The sequence below is a fragment of the Lagopus leucura genome, unplaced genomic scaffold, assembly GCF_019238085.1.
Source record: "Lagopus leucura isolate 7727_CA_CO unplaced genomic scaffold, USGS_WTPT01 Super-Scaffold_100012, whole genome shotgun sequence".
Classification (NCBI taxonomy): Eukaryota; Metazoa; Chordata; class Aves; order Galliformes; family Phasianidae; genus Lagopus; species Lagopus leucura.
Window position 1 is genome coordinate 9,004,562 of NW_024962267.1, and position 20,439 is coordinate 9,025,000.

At 39.9% G+C, this 20,439-nt stretch overlaps 1 protein-coding gene across 1 annotated transcript in view; it reads left to right on the top strand.

Moving 5' to 3' along the window:
* Nucleotides 1-20,439, top strand: part of PARD3B (par-3 family cell polarity regulator beta) — a 371,446-nt gene that overhangs the window by 104,262 nt on the left and 246,745 nt on the right. The window contains exon 4 of the mRNA XM_042874585.1: nt 11,210-11,319. Within this exon, the coding sequence (XP_042730519.1) occupies nt 11,210-11,319 (110 nt within the window). The remainder of the gene's footprint in view (nt 1-11,209; nt 11,320-20,439) is intronic.

The window sequence follows — 20,439 nt, forward strand, 5'->3', positions numbered from 1 at the left end:
AAAAAAAAAATCAACACAGATCTTAGAAAAGGCGCTTAAGATACTGCCTTGAAACTTGTTAAAAATGAATTGTATGTTTGATACAGTTAACTACGTGCTATATCTAGTCCTGAAGCCTTTACCAACTAGATAGAAATTGTCATAAAGGAGAAAATACATATTTTGTTATTATAGGATACTTGTAGAATTTTTTTGTAGTTGATATTTCTTGCAGTGATCATTCTGACAGTGAAATCATAGTTTTTCCAGTATGTAGTTAAGTACCTTTCCTTTTTCTTGTCTTGCTTAGAACTTTGAAAATAAGCAAAAATGAAGGTAATCCTATATTTGACTTGAAAACTAAAGATGCCTTATCTTATGTTGTTTCCACGTAAGTTAAAATGGTAGGGCAAAACAGTTTCTTACTTGTTAGCAAATTGACCTAATACTTGGCACATGCATCCTTAAAATAGTTCAGGAACTTACTTGTCTCTTTGATGGCTTCTAAAATAGCTGCATTTGTCTTTTTGGAACAGGTGAAATTCTGGGTTTTGGTGGTTAAGAAAAATGTAGAAGCACTGCAATGCTATTAATAAAAACACTTGTGTCCATTACATGGTAAGGTGCAAACATTTGCGAGTTAACCATAAACATCTGTAAACCCAAGCACTGTCTTAAATTTATTGCAGTTTTTAACTGTTGTTTCTTAGTACGCTGAATACACTAGAGCCACATAACTTTACTCCATGGTGAACGTACTTAAGTCTGGGGCAATCTACGCTCCAGGGAAAGAACTGATTAAAGTTTTGCTAGAAATGGTTATTTGGCTAGCTGAACCTACGCCCTTCTAGCCTAGCATGAAGACTCCCAAAGGTTGCTTCTGAACGTCTGCATGCCCTGAAGACTAGACTTCAGCAGTTTGAATTCAGACCATGCCTGCCAACTAGTCCTTTCCCTAGTGCTACCACAAGACTTCATTTTCTCTGGGATTAGATGTCATCCTTAGCGATGCTTCGTATTTGGTCTGAGTTGTTCCTGTACCTCCTTTGTTCTGACTGAACAAATGTAATGAGGCAAAACTGTTTTGAGTTGGGTAAATTGTGATACCATAATACTTATTGAAGATAGCATATTGAAGTCATTGAAGAGACAATTAAGAAATTTCCTATATGGTGCTCAGATGGTAGGTTTTGCTGTTCCAGTCAAATTCCTTTTAGATGAATGTCTTCTACATCATTGCTGTTGATCATTTCTCTTCATAGTAGCAAAATGTATTATCTTGGATTTCTGGTGAATTGTGAATGTATCCTTTGATGCAATAACAAATCTACTAACAAATATTTAGAATGATGAAGCTTTCGGAGAGCCTTGTATGTAGGTGATAGAGTAACAACTAGCATTATTTTCTGTTGGCACTGTGTTTTTGGATTCTATCACAACCTATTGACCAGAAATGATGTTGGAAAGACTTTGCAAGCAGGGACTAGAAACATAAGATCTTTAGAGATCCCAAGATGTCTGGGGTTACATGTATTAGAGATACTGGCTATATGTGCAAATGGTTCTGTCTGGCATCCTTAAGATAATAGTTGCGCATGTTAGAATCACAAAAAATGAGATAGCAATGTAGAGTGGTAAAACACAACTTCCTGGTAGCAACTAATGTGTCAAGTGTGAAGTAATACAATCTCCCCAGAGTATTTTCAAATCTTTTATTCTAGACATTTGCCAATTTCAGAGCAGAAACGTTTTCTTGTTCTTTTTATGTCTTTTCCAAGTGAATGGTTACCACCAGTTACCTGCTCATGAAACATGCATCCATGCCCTTTGCAGCAGCTGCCTGCAGGCTATCACTAAGTGATTGTCCAGTGACATCATCCCTTTTCACAGACCTTTGGTTCATAGGCAGTGCTTTGTGCAACCAACAGCCTGATCTGCCAGCTTCCCCTAGATCATGAGATTGTGTTGCTTCAGAATGTTCTGTTTCCTTTAAAAGCACTGCTTTGTCGCAGTAACTCTTCTAGCATGTGACGTGCAAGTACACATGAATTGGTTTCAGTAGCAGAATTTTCACCTTATAGTAAGGCTTTTGGGTTAAATCACACAGAAGCACAGCAGAATCAGCAGAACAGTCTGAGGTTCAAGCGTTTGTAGTTCTGTTGGCCCTTATCAGCCATCTTAAAATTCACTGTGCGCCTGCAAGCAAGCTGCTGGTCCTTTTACACCTAACAGATCCATGTTATTTTACAGTGATTTTCTCTATGTGGTAGGTACTGGATTAGGAAAGACTTTTTTTTCTTTTCTTTTTTTGATGTCAGTTTGTTTTTTTTTTCTGCCTATGGGGACTGAAGAGAAAAGGAGACAGTAACTTATTTATGGAAGATCTATTTTATAGCCATGTCAGTTTGAGTTGGAAATGCCTTTGTGACTGGTGCAGAGCAGTTGCTTTATTCAATAGATGATGGTTGAGTGCACAGAAACTTGCTGCTTTTCTGTGGGTCCTTGGCATTAAGCATGTATGATCCTTCCCGTTTGGTTTGCTAAGTCAGTCAAAGCTGTTTCTCAGTTGCATTTGTAGCAGCAGACACAAACAGATGCTTTCCCTGGTAGTGTCTGAGCTTAGAAATACAAGAGATGGAAAGTGAGGTTTCTTCTGGGTGCTCTCCCCTGAGATGTCTGATAGAGCCCAGTGGTTCTCTGTGGCATCGGGTGCCTGCCCTTCATGGGCAAACTTGGAACTTAGGAAGAGATCCTCCTCTCTCTTGCCTGGTTTGAAGTGGATGTATTGAAGTAGGCTTGAGGGCATTGTAAAAGGCATGTATTCGGTTCGTCCCCTCTGAAGTGGACTTTGAGATGCTATACAATGGATATGTGGACAGTGCACTTTTAAATACAGAGAAAAAAGCATGATTATGCTTTTTTAAATGTTATGAAAACAGGTATGAGCTGAAACTATTCATTTGACAAAATGTTGCTATTGCTTGTGTACAGCATACGTGCTGTTTCAAATTGGAAAGGTTTTTTAATGTAAAAGCTTGTTCATCTTAATCTTGCAATGTCAGTTTATTGGCAGAGCATACCGATGTTTGTCAGTACATTGAGTAATTCTCTGCTGTATGATTCAGGGGAAATTAACATCTTGAAATTGGTAAGTTTATATGAAAAATGCATTGCAAAAGCTTCTGTTGTTTGAAGCAATACTGTTTATTTCATTAAGCAGATAGGACTTCATTCTTTTTTCTGTGCCCAAGAGCTGCTCTTGCAGCAGTGAAATGAAGCGCTGTTCGGTGCAGTTTGTCACAGGTGTATGTGAGGATGGCTCGGTACTTGATGGATTTTTCTCCTCTGTGGCATTTGGCTTAATCTGGTTTTAAAGAATTGTGATGATCAATTAAAGTCTAGTTGAGTTCTTAAAACAAATGGTTTCTGTTCCCAGGCAAGCTAAAGGTTTGAAGATAACTTTTCATTTCAGTCAGAGTGCAGGCATTGTGTGTTTTGACCTCGTGACTTAAGCTGGATATTACTTAGCTATCCTTGGTTCATAGAAATGAGTTTTGCACTAGCAAAGCAGATTTCTTTTGTGTTTCAGCAAAGCCAATATAACAGTGCTTTTATAAAAGGATATATATCTGTATCCATATATAGAATCACAGAATGTCTTGAGTTAAAGGGACCTTAATGCCCCTCTTTGTGCCAGTTCTCTGCCACGAGCTGGCTGCCCCCCATCAGCCCCAGGGTCCCATCCAACCTGGCCTTGAGTGCCTCCAAGGATCTGCATCTTCTCTGGGCAGCTGTGCCAGGGCCTCACCACCATAAAGAATTTCCTTCTATACCTAACCTAAATCTCTTAATTTAAAACTGTTGCTAATGTGTGAAGTCAATCTCCCCCCTGTTAAGTTTCCTTTAAGTAGCGAAAGGCTGCAATTAGGTCTTCAGGGCCTACTTTTCATGCCTGTCCAAATCCCTTTGGGTGGAATCCCTTCCTTTTGTTGTGTAAAAATAAACAGTTGTGTGCCAGTCACCTTCAGGCCCACCTGGCAGCAGAAAAAATAATACATCCCATGTCTTTCTGTATGTTGTCTGTTTAGAAAACAAGCCATCCCTTCTTTTCTTTCTTCATTATTAAGAATTTAGTAGCAGTAGTGGTAATAAATTTGTGTGTGGCATGTTAACTGAGTCCCTCCTTATTTCTGATAACCCCTCTGCTTTCCCCAGTGATTATTGGTTCACATCTGTTATTCCCACTGTCTCTACTCCCTTTGCCCTTTGTCTAATATATGTTACTTTGGGGTAAGGAGCTATTCCCTGAAAATATGATAAGTAAGGAGAAAAATACTTTCTGTCACGAGTTGCATGCTTGCTTGAAGGAGCTCTCCAGCAGGAATGTTCATTTCCAGCCTTTTATTGCCTCAGGGATGGTTTTGGGGGATGGTGTTGAATGAGTGGGGCTCAGAATGATGGAATAAATTCTATTACAAAACTCTATTTTTGATGCTGCTTGCTCAGTGTTAGCTTTTTAATTACTTGTTTTTATATTGCTGATCTTGTGATGTTGCTATTTTTGAGATTCTTCATGTATGATTGTGATGCACAGCTAGTTTTGAGGGTAATGTTACTTTAAAATCAGACCAGCCCACTTCTGTAAGCTAAATGTTTGCACCTAGTGGATTGGGAAGGATATACTGTAACATTGTACTGAATGGCTGTAGTGCAGTCTCAGGCAGTAAAATAGTGCTAGGTAGTATAAAAAATGTGAAGGTGTATATGCATGCTTATAAATCACTGCAGCACTACGTTCTGCATTGCCTCTGAGGCAAGACAGTAAAATCTGTATTTCAGGTCGAAAATGAACCTACTAACCTTGGCTGATTGATAGTTGGATATTATTTAGTGTAAACGTCTTGAAGTAGACAGTCACCCTTTGTCATTTAAGAAACCATGTTTATACATTTTTACACAGTTTTGCGATGTTCATTCACTAATGGTTTTGTTTGCTGTTTATTTCCATGTATGCATGTTTCAGTATACAGGTGAACACGTCTTATGGAAGTCATCATTAGAAAAACTACAAGTAAAAGTTCAATGATTCAGCTGATTTGCCCATTGCTGTATAGTTCTTTGTCATTGCTTTGTATTTTATTTACCCTTTTAAGAGCCTCAGTTGATAGTTAATTTTTTGGCAGCTTACTTTGAAGTGCTGCTTCAGAATCTGATTGTTTCTTAAAGCAGAAATGTAAAATCCCAGCCAACTGAAGAGGAGAGTTGTGTATTTACTTCTCCTGAACATAGCTGGCAAAAGCTGCACTTCCTCCCAGTATGTTACACAATTTTCCCATAGACACAGTGGCTGCAGATTTGTGTTTTGCATTCGTCACAACTCACTGCTTCATTGCATGGAAGTCTCTTTACTGTGGGCATTAGGTGAAGCAGGATGTTGTACCCTCACTGGCTTTGAGATGAGGATGAATACTATGGGGAAGCTGCTTTTTGGCAGGGGGTTGAACTAGACGATCTCTAGAGGTCATTTTCAACACATATGACGTGTGGTATCTTGGCTCACCTATTTTTAGCTCTACCACTAAAGGGTAAAAAAAAGATCCTTGTTATCTTTGTCACTTTTTAACTTTCTGAGAGTTTGAAAAACAAAAACAGCCACAAATTGCCTCTTTGGTGAAGCCTTCAGCAAAATTCTGTAATTCAGTATTACAAGCCAAAAAAATCAATGAGGTAAAATGAAATTAAATGAATTTGCAAGATGTGACTCATCTTAGAGCTGGTGGTAGTCTGGATCCTGCTCTGGTCAAGTTCTTTGAACCACAGATTTCTGCAAACCAGAGCATTGGCTGCTCCATGGTTGTTTCTGGGCTCCTTTGCCAAGTATTTGCTACTGGTGGGTGCTGGATAGCAGGTAGGGTAGGTGTTGGGCTGTACACAGTGTGGCTTATCTACACTTTTCTTATAGTTCCTTGAAGCCTTCCTGAAAGCTCTGGTTCTGGAGACTTCACTGTTTCATCTTAATTTCTTACAACTGTCAGGCAGAAGTTTGAAATTTGAGACTAACAGTAGTTTGCTGTGACCAGAATGGAAAATAACCATAATAGGAATTATTTTTGAGGGAAGTCTAAAAAAGAAAAGGTTCTTAATTAAGGTGAGAGAAAGAATAAATAAATCTAGGTGACATTTAAATACTACAAAAATCTTTATTAATGTCTAGTTTGATACACTTCTTTAAAAACACCATTGGAACAGTCAAGAGGTGTATTTTAGTATTTCAGCAATAAAATGCTACCCATGTCATATTCAGGCTGTACAGTTCAGGTGCCAAAGTTCTCAGAGAAGACCAAGGTGCTGAACTGTGGAGGAGTCCCTGCCTGAGCACCCATAACTGATGTAGCCCAAGTGCTAAACCAGCCATTAGCAGCGCAGCTGCTGCTGCAGGTGCAGAGAATGTTTTCTTTGTGTCAGTTTATTCAGCTAGTGAAGTTCATTAAGTGTTTCATTTGAAGTTGAGAAATGTACTGGGAATTGAAATAGAAGAAATGCTTATTTTCACCTTTCAATCTGTGAATAAAAATTAGGTGCGAGAGTCTGAGATCTGTTAGCTTTAAAATCTTGTAGGATGGATTAACCTAAAATGATTGATTTAAATGCAGATAATATGCTGTTTAAATACAACACTCTGTTTAGTAAGATGAATGCTTTTTGCTGTGTCCAGCAGGTTGGAGGAGTAACAAGAAACCGTTCTTGCGCGTGTATCTGAATTTTAGATTCCATTTACATCGAATGCAATTTGAAGAGATTATGTTAGAAACAAAGTCATGTGTAGGGAAATTCTAATGCAACAGAAGTGAGATACATAATATCTGTGTATTTGTATATTTTTCAATAGTACTTGAAAGGCCTGAGGTGCTTGCAACCACCCAGGCCTTTAGCCTCGGCCGGCAGCACGGTGCAGCTGTGGCAGGGACAGGGCCTTCCCTGGGCAGGAGCCAGTAGCCAGGCTGTGGTGGCGAGTGCTGGTCAGTGAGTGCTGCAGGCTGCTCCCGCCCTGTTCCTCGTCAGCCTTTCCAGCCAGTGGAAGGGTTGTGTATTTTGTGAGAATCCCGGCGGGGCAAAGCCCCTGCTCTGCCTGCTGTGGGAAGTCTGATCAGGCCCCACGCCTGGGCTGCTGATGCAGTGCCCGCAGCTGAGGCCCCTCGGCGCACCTTTGTAGCTCCCTGTGTCCCAGCTCTTGTTGGGCCTGGAGCTGGGAGCGCTGTGCTGACAGAAGTGGGAACAGGCTGAATCGGTTGGCATTTGAGGTATGCTGTGACATGAAGGGTAGGAGGAGTGTACCTGGGGGGGACCCCACTTGAAGGCTTGCCCTGTGGATGGAGACCTTCCTGACAGAGAACACAGCAGTGGTACAACTATGTCTTCCATAGGTACGTACACGAGTCCGCTTGTGCCTTAAGATGAGGAGTGGGGAACCTTGTTTCGTGTGGATGTTGATTTAATTTCTGCAAACAGAATGTAAAGTAACTTCATTACCAAAATATCTACGTGGGAAGTTCTTATGTGTAATATCTGCCATTGAAACCTCAAAAACTATAAATACAAATATCCTACGGTTGTTTCATTAGGTATCATTTCTTATAATGACAGTGGTAAAAGAATGTAATTCTGGTCAGAAACTGTGGGAACAGTCTTTGTGTTTTGTAAATAAACTCTGACTTCATGGTTTCCATGGTGTACAACCAGGAAAAAGCATTCTGTTAGAATACACAGCACCAAAAAAATCTGTTTACAGTCTCCTGGATTTTCCTTGTAGTTCATAGCTTTTGTTTCTTTAAGATATCCTTATTAAGAGCAATGGAGAGATACCTTGTGCTGCTATTAGAGCACTGGGCTCATAGTGTATGAAGGAGAGCTGGTTGGAAATTGATTTTCATCTGTTTGTAGATTTTAAGTCAATTGTCTCACTGTTACATCATCCTAGTTCATTAATTTAATCTTGTATCCATGGGAATTTAACAGTGCAGTATGCACTTCAGACAGAACAGATAGATGTAGATCTTAAATTGTATTGATAGGTGCTATTACGAGCAATTTGGGTTAGTTTTAAACATAGGAGCTCTGTTGTTGAAGCAGTAGATACTTGAGGAAAAAAAAAGGGGGGGGGGTTGTGATCCTATCAGATGGTAGAATATACAAGGTAGTGTCAGCTGCACTTTAAGTACATGGCAGCACCATTATGTGGTGCCTCAGGTGGAAGTAAGCAATAAATCCAGGGTGACTGGATTACCCGCTCTGATTGCTTGTGCTCTCAAAAAGCCCTGACTGGCAGAGCTGTCTGCACGCCTGCTAAAGTGAAATGTGTCTGATAAAAAGAAGAAAAATGGTTATGTATTAATGACCTTGCCTGTATTTAAATACAAATGACTATCCTGCTTGTAATATTTTGTTTTCAGTTCCTGTATTTGTTTGGTGACAAGACCAGTTAAAAGTCTTTCTGCTCTCTGCTTTAGTGGCTGTTGTATAGCAGTGAATAGCTTGTCAGGGATCTTCCAGCACATTGTTGTCTGTGTTGAAGGACAATTTCACATTGGTGCATGTGGATGAATTTTCGCTTTATAGAGTTCTGCTTCAATGTTGGCTTCAAATTTTGTTGAGCTGTGCTCTGAGGAAGCTCTAAAAAAGAACAACATTCTGACACACACAGGCATGAGAAGGTAGTTTATACTGGTGAGTGCGATGTGGCAGCAGGCAGAGAAGGGATTGTCATTGGTGTGGCCTTTAGCAGCTGATAGTTTGATACATGCATGACAGAGAGCTTTTTTCCTATCCTAATAAACATTTTTACATGCAGGAGCAGAATTTAAAGTTAGGACTTTAACTGTCTAGGTGATGTACTGTAAATCTTTCTACCCACTTACAGTATTCCATCTATGTGTATCATTTGTTCTTCTCAAAAATAGTTCATTCCTCTTCCATTGCTAAGCAAGCGAACAAAATTTACAATGTATAAGAAAGCTGCAACAAATGCAGTTAACTGCGAGTGCTTATATTCCCTACGTTCTTCAATTTGGCAGCTTACCTGAAAGTTGACTGAGTATATTTGCACCAGAAAGACTGTGTTTTAGATAGCACAGCCCATATCAATGGCTTTTGGGTGAAAAACTTTGGTTATCAGTTTTCTGAATTTGGCCCAGTGACTGCAGCCTGCAAACTAAATAACAGAGGTGGAAGTGTTTCAGCTAGAGGTGAATTGTTCTTTCCCAAGCAAGGCGACTTTAAACACAGAAGAAAAAAGTGGAGGAAAGGTGGGAGTAGTCATGTTTGCATTCATGGTCACATTGGGTGATATTTAACTATCTAAATCTAGGCATCAGATTTGCTGCTGGAGCCTAGAGGGAAACCTTGAAGAGCTCAGCGTGATTGAGAGAGCTGCAGCTCAAGGCTCTGTGACCACACTGGGGTACTGAACTCCAGACCTTGTGTTATTTCTCTGCAGTTGTGCAGTATTCCTAAATGTGCTATTTCTTGTTAGCCAGCCCCCTCCTAACCCAAAATGAGTTTTGAATCACCAGAGGGTGCAAGCACTGCAAAGTGAGGCAGAAGGTGCTCCTGATCGGGGCAGGTGTTAATGTCTCCATACGGCTTCTTTCTTAATTTAAAAAACAAACTAAGCAAATAGGATTACATCCGGCATGGAGATGTTTCTTTTGTTATTGTGTTGATGGAAGGCTTCATTTTTTAATTGTGCACAAATGGCAGAACTTCTCTTCTGTTTTTTCTAATGTAACCAATTTAAATCTAAGTGAGGTTTCGACCATATGCTCAATTCAACCATATTTGCAGTTAAAAAAAAAAAATATTTCCAAAACATAAGAGTTCAGGGAAAATATACTGTTAACCATGAATCTGTATAGGGACTGATCCTTGAAGGTGATGCTAGCAAAAGGGAAATTGATTGCTCTGCGTGGCTTGAAACAAAATAGTATGGAGCTTTTAGTGTGACCAGACAAATTCCTCAGCTTTGTCAAAGAGTGAGTAAGGCTGGGATGAGGTTCTGCAATACTGTGACAGAAGGAGCTCTGGACAGAGTTTGAAAGAGGGAAATGCACCCTGAGGAAATCAAAGTTAAAGCCATTAGGAGAATAAAATTTTAGTTCAGGACACATTTGACTCTTCGTTGTCTGTGGCTTACTGCTGCAGTGCAGTGGGAGGAGGAGAAATACTTAGTAAACCAGGTTCCAAAGTTTAAGATACATAGTGCTGCTCTGACACAAAAAGTAGTGCTTATAAATAGCATGCCTTGTATGATCAGCTTGGTATGCAGAAGGGAACATGTTTTCTGTATTTCATTATTCACAGAAAAGAAATACTTCTTCTGTCTTAGCTTACAATGGTTATTGTGGTATTGTGCTCAGCACAAATGCTGTAGCATGAGTAGAATAATATAGAAGCACAATGTGACAAAAGGAATGCAGTAAGAAAAAAGGTGTTGTTTGTTGACAAAAAAACAACAGCCAAGTGTATCTCCTAAATAAACTTGTATAGTTGTCTGTGTAATCACATAATAAATGGGGTAAGTGCTAGTTTTCCATTACCAACTCTTCATGTCTAAGGAGGACAGTGATGAACAAATTAAAGGTATGTATGTATAGTGGATGTTCTAATATACTTTTGGTATATGTTGTCAGGGTGCTTATCTACATACAGTTTGCTCATTCTGTTCTAACCCGTAACAAGTGTTAGTACTGCCTGTGCCACTGTGCAGCATTGAATGCTTGCCCCAGGCCCAGCTGATGCTGTGAGCTGGAGCTGCACAGGGACTGTATATTCTGATTGTGGTCACTTCTAACCTTCCTGCTATGGACTTCTTCAGGGTAGTGCATAGGTGGAAAACAAAACCTTTACCTCATGCTGTGCTTAGATTTTCAGATTAATACCCTGTTACTCTGTCTTTATTGGACTCCTGAAAGAATTAAGTAGTGTCTGCTTTTGTCCTCACTTCAGTTATGAAAATCAACTGACAGAAATTAGAAGAATGGTAGGGATGATGGCCTTAAAAGTATAAGGAGCATTGCATTTGAATTTGGAATATGGCTTATTCAGTTGTGACAGTTGCAATTAAAAAATACCAGCAACTGGCTTTCTGGTAGTTTCAGCAAGAACGTCTTTGCAGTGTTTGTGTATATGTGAAAGGAGTTTGGAAACAATCTTAACTCTTGATTTTGTCTCCTAGGCATGCCGCTTCTGGTACGAAGGAGCAGTGATCCAGCTTTGGGCCCACCTGCTGACTTCCACCCAAGTGCCTCTTATCCTGGTGACCTCAGTCACAAACATGCTGTGGCAGTAAGTGTCATGTAACTCATCTTTTTATTAAGGGCTAAAACTGTTTTTTTTTTTAGCTGTTTGTACACAACTGCTTTATAAGCTAGATGTATTTGAATCTAGAACAAAATGCTGTAAAGGAGTCAATTTCCTTTGCATAAATAGAGTATTTTAGTTAATGTAGTCAATTAACAGTGGTTCATGTTTTCTCTATAAGATAGTTACATAAAGCTTAATGGTGACATAAAGTGCTGGAATATGAATTGAAATTTAGCAATTGTTTACTTGGTTGGTATTGTGTTGTCATTTTTGTTGGTTGGTAGTGAAAATGTGCACTTCCTTTATAGTATTAATTACCAATCTTGTAAATTTTGTACCTTCTTTTGCTTCCCATGCCCCTGCATGAGATTTCCATTTTCCCTTGTTGTCCTGCTGCTATGCTGCACACTCTATCCTTTCTCCAGCCTTCTGTTTTACATTTCTATTCTTCCCTTTTGTGGACAAACTCATGCTCACATTGTCTTTGGTAAGTAGGAAAGCAAAGACACAGTGAAGATGCAGTGACTCTTACTCAGATATTATTATAGGCTGGTTTTGATCTTAGTGACACTTGAACCACATTCCTTTGCGTTTTTAAGACCTGAAGCTTGATTTTTGCATATGGGTTTTCCTTTATTACTTGCAGAAAGGTGGAAATCTGTTGTATCTGTGTAAGTGTCAGCTGGGATACGTTTGTGCATCAAGCAGAATAGAACTCTCAGGTAAACTTTGCCTAGAAAGCTCTGCTGTACTGCTTTATGTCAAGTGAATAGCTTCTTAATTGATGTTGCTGTTGCACCTGCATTTTGTTTACTTGTGAAATTTCTGGATTTTCCTCTTTACCTTCCCCTGAACAGTGTTGCAATTTGCTCCCTATTCCCAGTTGCTGGAAGCAGTCTGTCTATTTCCCTGCCCCAAACAAAACAAAACCAACAAGGCTCCTTGTTTCAGCCTGCATTGCTGCATTTTGGGGAGGCAAGGTGTGAAAGAGATCAGTAACTAATGCTGGAGGTAGGAACCAGTTAAGCTGAAGGTTGTGTATTTAAGACCATGCTTTCAGTTAATTTTACACGAAGGAAGGAAGTAAATAGAAAGTTAGATGACTTGCATATAAATGATGTTTCATTCTTCTTATGATTCTGAAGACCAATGCACAATTTTGTTGACTGTTCATTGCTTCTTTTTTGGCCAGCTGTGTGTGCATCCTATTTTACAACATCATGGCATTTAGGGCTGAACTTCGACAATGGTCTGCATCATTTTTCAGAGAGCTGTAGGATTTTTCTTGAGGTTTATGCTGCCAGTACTTACGTATTCAACCAGTGAATTCAAGTGCAAAAAAGAATTCTGTAACCATGCAGAAAAGTTTGCAAAGTTGAGAGATCTATAAAGTGAGCAGATGTGTGTAGTGCTGTGTGATTTCTGTAGCCATGGAACTTGTACAAAAAATGAGCAAAATGGTGAAGTTATTTGTTTCCTTTCAGGAAGTGTTGCATCTGTGCAAAGAGTTGTACCAGTACCCAAGAATCCTGTAGGCCTAAGGGGAGTCTGTGTGCCTAAAATGTAGAGTATCCCTCTATCAGCTGTGGGGATGGGGATAATAGTAAAAGCTGGACTGCTAGCAAGAGTGAGGAAGGTTCTGATTATTAAATGTCATTTAAGGAAGGAAGCAAGTCCCGGAAAGTTGGAAGTTTTATTGTTTACTTGAAAATCTGTTATAGCAAAATGCATCATACCAGCTCTTATTTTTGCAACAGTACTATTTCAAAAACTCATCATCAATCATACTGAAATATGCTTTGGCGTAATGTATTGGAAAGCATAAAAAGCTTAAATAACTTAGGTTAAATTAAGTACAGATTGTTTTAAAACAACAGAATTGATATTTGACAAATGAAAGAATGTACAAATAATGATGCGTTTTTAATATAGCCACGCTCTTTCACACAAGCTTTAAAGCAGTATTTAGAGAAAATTCTCTTGTTCTAGGTACAGGGACTGAAATTAAAATTACTACTACATTTCCTTTGCACAGGCATAGTTTTGTTTAATTAAGCTACATCCATGCATTCATATGTCAATGAGAAGCATCAGAGCTATTGGTAGTGTAAACTATCTTTAGTGTCTATAGGAAAAATTGTCTCCCTGTTTATGCCATAGGTATTGTAGCTATCATATTATACTTCAAACTGACTTCCATTGAAGTGCTTTTGGTACTTTTGACATTTTGGTGTTTGACACACATAGGATTGGCAGTGGAGTACCATGTGGAAATGCCCTTGGTTTTGCTGTATGTATATTGCTGTATCCACGAGATGCGTGGATACCCCAGTGTGTGGTCAGGTTTCTATGCAGTAATTGCCTTATGAACGACTCAGTGCCACACAGATTTCTCTCTGTGAGAGCACAGGACAGATGTGCTGTAGGATAATGTGTAAAGTAAAACAACAGATGTGCAATAGGATAGAAAATTGCTGCCTAGTTCAGGTGAATCTGTTGAATCCAGTGCACGCTTTTTTTTTTTTTTTTTTTTTTTTTGTAGAATCTAATTGGAGGGCATGTTCAGTTTTCTGATGTCCTCTTGGTGTATGTTCATTCTAAGGAAGGCTGTTTTGTGCCATATTACGATTACCGAAAGGACATCTCCTTTACCCAGGTAGTATAAGAGGAATTTGAGCCAGTCTTTCACTTTTTCTCTGACACTTGTTTTGTCTTAGCTATAGTTATAGCCCTAATTAGCAAAATGTTTCTAGATCAGCCAAAAGCTGATTGGGAAGTCCAGCATCTGTTCTCTCAGATTGGGAGTCATGTAACAGATGGTACAGAATCTGAGTTTCTCTTTTCATCCAGGCCTCTCTGTTCTTGTCACGAGAGCTGCCACTGAAAAACCTAGGGACTATTAGCAGCAAAAAACAGGGATCTGAAACATCCAAATATGCTATTGAATCAGAGGTATTTCATAATGATTTGTCGATTTATGAAGGCAAACGCTAAGCTCTCCTTCTAGTTGCAGTTGTAGTGCTCTGGCCAGGCTTCCAAAAGTGCAAACTGCCTTCCCTCTGGCTCCAGAGAGGAGTCTGGGGAAGCCTGGTTAGCGTAGCACGCCTCTCTGCAGATGTTGTAGCCATAGCTGTGCCCTGGCAGCATTCAGGTGCGGGTGCATTGCCTTCTGTCTGCCCTCAGGCTGCGGTTGGCAGCACTGCAGGGTGAGGCACTGTTGGAGTGAGGGAACCTTTGGCCATGAGCCCCTCAGTGCCTCTCAGCTAGCCTAGGGAGGAGGTGACGCTTTGCTTCTTTACCTAGTGTAGTTCAGCGGTGACAAGCTGTTGTAATTACTGAGTTATGACTGGGACATCTGAACTTCCCTTTCAGGATCTGTTACCTTTGCTTGTCTTGAGGTCTGCTCAGGGACAGAATTCTCCATTGTCACAAGGCTTGGTCCATTGTGAGTTTTAGACTGAGGATTCTGGCCCCATTTAAGTTGACAGGAATTTTGCATTGATTCTGCTAGGATGAGGATTTCACGTCCTGCTGTTAACCTACTGATTATCATGGGATCCTGTGTTCTGGATGACCTTCTTTTCTCCTGTAGTTGCATGTTTCCTCAATAAATACTTGGGATTAGTCGATAGGAATGGCTGATTAAATTGCATTTATTCATATTTGAAGACACAATGAGTTGTTGGATCAATTGAAGAGCTGCTCCAGCAGCTAAGTCCAGTTTCCATTTTTACCTAAATGTGACTTGAAAATGACTGTATTTTATGCATTGTGGACATATAATTTGCAATTTTGTATGAGATTCATACATAATCAGAATATTTTTATGTTTCAAGCCCTTGTTAGAGAGGGTCAAAACCTCTCCTGATTCTTCTGGCCATTAATTGTTTGTAATGTATTAGCCTTTCTGATTAAGTGTCTGCAGATTAGCATAATGTGAGCATGTGTAAGGGTGCAGCTCTGCCGCTCATTCCTTTTGCATGCTGCTTTGCGGCTGTCAAAACTTGAATTTGAGGTAAAGGTTATCAATAGTACTTTAAAAATTTGGGGGTATTTTGTGGTAAGAGGCAGAAATGTTGCTCCATCTTGTTGGACTGTGTAAAAGCAGGGCAGGACAGAACAGGTCTCATTTGGCACGGTGTTGGGTGATGGTTGTCAGGTTACTTACTTATCTGTAAGCCTGGCTGGTTGCTGGCAGGGCTGCAGTGGGGTTGTATGGCCTGCTCTTAGCACTGAGAACTCATGCTGAATATGTTTGACTAGGCCACAGGCAGGGCCTAACTTCTGGTCCTTTTTATATGTCAGAACCTCAAGATGAAGCTGTCCCACAGTCAGGTTTGTATCAGGAGGTTGGCTGTGAAAAACGATAATTGTGAAAGGAGATTGCTGTTAAGAATTTAACTCTTGGTCTTGCAAGATTTGAGGAGATTGAAACATATTTCCTGTCTCTCAGCTGGGAAGTTCTGAACAACGTGAGACTTTCTAAAAGGGAATTCTGATTTGGGTGAATCCATTTTTAAAGCAAGTCCCATGCGTGTTCATGCTGTGCAGTGCACACAGAGCAGCTCTCACCAGCACATGGGGTGCCAGCATGCTTGCTGTCTGGTTAGGAGATCAAAGGGCCATCTGCAGTGAGGGGCAAACTGCAAAACCAGAGCCTTCACAACCCCTACCAAGTCCCACTCTGCACCCAGCTCAGGTCTGTCACATTGACAAAAGCCATTCCTTCCTCATCCTCTGTTGTTTTTCAAGCCTGCGTTGCTTTCTTCCCTCCTTAATTGTAGCATGTGCCACGGTACTCTGCATCAAAAGGAAACCACTGTACATTGTGGAGGAAAAACTAAGAAATCTTAATGAAAATACATGTAGTGCTTCAGAACACTGAATTGATCATCTGAAACAGGACAGAAGTGCCCTGTGGTAATTTCTTTTCTTACATGAGAAAAGATGTACACGGGGAAAAAATAGACTTCTTTATGCTTCTTTGCACAGCTTACACTTCAGAACAAGCACATTGTTTTACCTCCATTGTACAAGGTGAGCGGTGGGAGTAATTTACATACCTTTATTTGAGAAGTATAAGTAGACTTTGTGATTTCTCTTAAAAAGAGCTAATAATGAATGCTCTGTGACGTTAATAGAGCACATAAGTTACCAGTAAAAGTGACACAATTGGTAAAATGTTGTTCATTGTTAATGTTTTGCTTTGTAAAGCTTGTTTCCAGTGAGGGGAATGCAAGCTTTTTAGTGAATATTCGTGAGAGAAAGTACCTATTATGAAAACCACTGAAGTTCTCTGTTATTATGGAACTTACAGTAGTAGTGGGCTGGGTTTTGTTTCCTTATTAGTATATATTTGTGGCCTTGGCTGTCAGTGTGAAGATGCCAGACTGTTTATAAGCCTTCTTCTCCTTTGTTCTTTGCCTTGTGCATTCAGGTAATGTGAGTGCAGATGATGGAAGATGGCTGTGAGACCTAAATACTTTCTTTTTTTTTTCCCACATGGCCTATCTTACGAGGAATGTGGAAAAATTATAGGGTGGAAATAAGAACTGCTGACAAAAAAGGGAAAAAAGGTCACGCTTTCAATGCTGCTGACACACATTCATCTCTATAGCTACATCTTTGGGGTCCTACAAAATACTGTCATTCCATCTGGAACAGCCTTTAGCAGGCTGCTTACGCAACAGGCACACTGCGCAGAAATTGGAAGGAAGCATTAGCAAGTTGCTTGCATGTCTGACAGTCAAATTAAAAGTGGAAGATGGCAGTCAACATGGCTCATGCATATCATTTACTGTCAAGCTCTAGAGGCATTTAGCTAAAATAAAACTGTTTCTCAGTCGGAGTCATGTTGAAATACAGACTGTAAAATATATAAATACAATTTTCCTAAAGTACAGTAACCCCATAGACGGCTGGGAATTTTTGGCCCTAATGTTGCTGTGACATTAGGAAAAAACTCATTTTGGATTTTTTTCATACGTCATCTTGCAGTGCATAGATGTATGAGGCAGTGGAAATGATTGAACTCTAGGATCTTGGTGAGCAGCTCCAAATTCTTGTTCCTGTTTCTCTGTACTATTGGGGACAACAGTTGCTTGTTTGTGAGTAACCCCAGTGTTCTGGTGCTGAGCATCCAAGGGTGGACATACCCATGGTCTGGACTGACATGGTCCTTATCTTGTATTTCAGGTCCTAAAGTTTTTGCAAGATCAAGGCTTTACACATCCCAAACAGTATCATCAAGAGCAGCACAAAACCCACAAAAGTTTGGCCCCTGCGAGTGCTCTTATGAGAGTAGTTACTCCCAAAAGATTGTAGATTTTTTTTTTTAAAGTAGCTTGGGAATCAAGATGGGTATTGGCATATGATTTTACTAATTTACTTTTAATGTACTAAGTATTGCCTTGAATTCACCTTGGTTTAATGTGAGTATCAGTTAGAACATACAGATCCCCAAGTTTCTATCTGAATAATTCAAGAGAACCTTTCTTACTTGCATCTTTCCCAACAAATGCTCATAATACTGCATACTGTGTTTGAACTGCTGAAGGAGCGTGACTGGGCTGAAATCACGTCAAGGTGTCTTACAGCTGCTGTTCTCAATGGCATTGCTGTCTTATTCCCTGTCCAAAATAGGGTAGTATGAATTTAAACCTTTAGAATGGCTGCTGAGTTTTTCTGTAGCATGCTTTGCTTCACTGAGCTAAATAATGGTGTGTCTGAGATGATTATACATTTAACACCTGTAGGGATAAACTGGCCTCCTTTGCATTTCTGCCTTTTTGGAATTACCAAGTGCAATCAGTTTTCCAGTGTACCTGTCAGCATCACAGAAACAAAAGGAGAGCCCTCCTCTTCACCTCAGTCAAAGAAATATTGTGAGAGCTTCTCAAATTGGGAATTAACTTCTACCCCACACCATCTCGCTTTGCAATAAGCTGCAGGGATCTTTGTCCAGCACCAGAACAGGAATCTGACAGAGGAAAATGGGGCAAAGAGGCTTCTGTCAGCAGTGCTGAATGAAGTATGAATGTTTCATCTAGAAATAAGTATGTGAAATACTGCAGGTCTGAGGAGCAAACAGATTTGTCGCTGAAGTTCTTGTATGGATGTTCTTTGGTTAAGAGAACATCCATACAAGTCTTAACCCTCTTTTTGGTTTAAAAGCATAGGAGTATGTCCTTAGATTTTTTTTTTTTTTTAAGCACCTGCAACTGCTGCATAAGCATCAGGTGTTTGTGTGCCTCTTCATGGCTGTGTTGATTCTTGACTACTGGTGGTGCTGAAAACTCTATCTATGAAACCAACAGAGCTAATGTGCATTACATGGATAAATGTATCTGCGTTTCCTTCACATCAAATGTGTGCCTTCCTGGATAGTCTCAGATTTCTGTTTGACAGAGTGAATTCAGTAACTGTCTCTGAGGGAAGAATATTCTACAAAAAATATTGATGATGGAGGTGGTGTGCTGCACAGGGGAAAGAACAGCTCAAAGCAGGAACTGGTTTGCTCCTGGTGGGAAAAAAATCTGGAAGAGCTTATTAGGTGTACGTTGCAAGTTCTCCCCGAGTTCCTGATGGGGAGTCTCAGAAGAGCAGAGACAATCAACACAGACTGGAAAAGATTTTACAGTAGAAGTGTTTTATTTAGAAGTAACTCTGTGGAACTCTGTGGTCTTGTAAGTAAAAGAGCTAATTGTTGGAGTTTAAAAAAAAAAAAAAAAAAAAGCCACCTTCCCCCCCCCTCCCCCCAGTGTTCTTCAGACAGCCTCAGTAGTTTGGTTCCCTGATAAATTGGGAAGCACTCCATCCTGTCCTGTAGAAGAGAAGGGAAATTGCCCAGATTACTTCTCATAGGCGTATCCAAAACGCTGCCAGTAAGGATGCTTTGAGATAGGCAATTTGTTAAGGTCAGACTGATTGTCTAGTTAATATGCAGTGTATTTTTAAAGCACCTGAGAACACAATCGTAGAATGGTTTGGGTTGGAAGTGACCTTTAAGAGCATCTATTTGCAACCCCCTGCTATAGGCAGGGACATCTCCCTCTAGATCAGGTTGCTTGAAGTCTCATTGCTCTTGAGTCTCTTGCTCTTCATAGCAAGAACCTGTCTACATGCTCAAATGTTTATCGTGTTAGTAATCACAGAGTTATCCTTGGGGTTTATAAAACACTGAACCAAATGATAACTTAATGCCTGGCTATGGTTTTCTGCCTTTTTACCTTTCAATGTCTGGTTTGGGAGTAGTTGTTTTCAAATGGCTGTTTTGAGAGGTATGTTGGTGCAGGTATTCTGTTAATGTCACCAGCATGCAAATACTGATATTAGCAGGTAAAGCAAGTTTATTAGTACTACATGTGTGCTCCTGTAAATAAAAGTAGATTTTTTTAAAAAGTATGGCACTGTGACAACAGATTATAGCATTTTTGTGAACTGAATCTGTTACTTATTATGCATTTATAGTACAATAAGAGGTGTATAAAACGCCGTATTAGTGACGTTAATTCATTGGAATTATTTTTATACAATCCGATACCAGTTACTTTTTAAGCACAGACCTAACATGTAGTGTTTAGGGGATTTAAATGTTATTAAAATATTCAATGTACATAATCTATTTGTACTGCAATGATCAGGATCTATGATTCTGTGATTTGGGATAGGATGGGATAGGATAGGAGGAATAAAGAGTAATAAATCAAAACAAACTAAAAATGAAACCAGAGAGGGGAGAGAGTCAGTCTGAGTCTGTATCTGCAGACCTTCAACGGCTCATCTCCCAGAAAATACATAATAGCTCTTCCACTGGGCCCCGCAATTGGAAATTGTGCAGAGGCTCCTGGGAAATGCAGTACATCCCAATGTATTTCCTCTTGGAGAGTCAGAACTCATGTAAGACTGCTGGAGAAAAGCAGAAGAGCTCTACAGTGCACTGTATCTCTGCACCCAGCTGCCTGTCGCATGATGTTATAATATGGAATACTGATAGAACCAGGGCAGCCTCCAAGAGTAAATTAAGTGAAAATTATCATGGGACCACTGCAGCTCTTCACATGTATGAGCCCCTATTGGCTGAAAGGATGGGCAGCAGAGCTC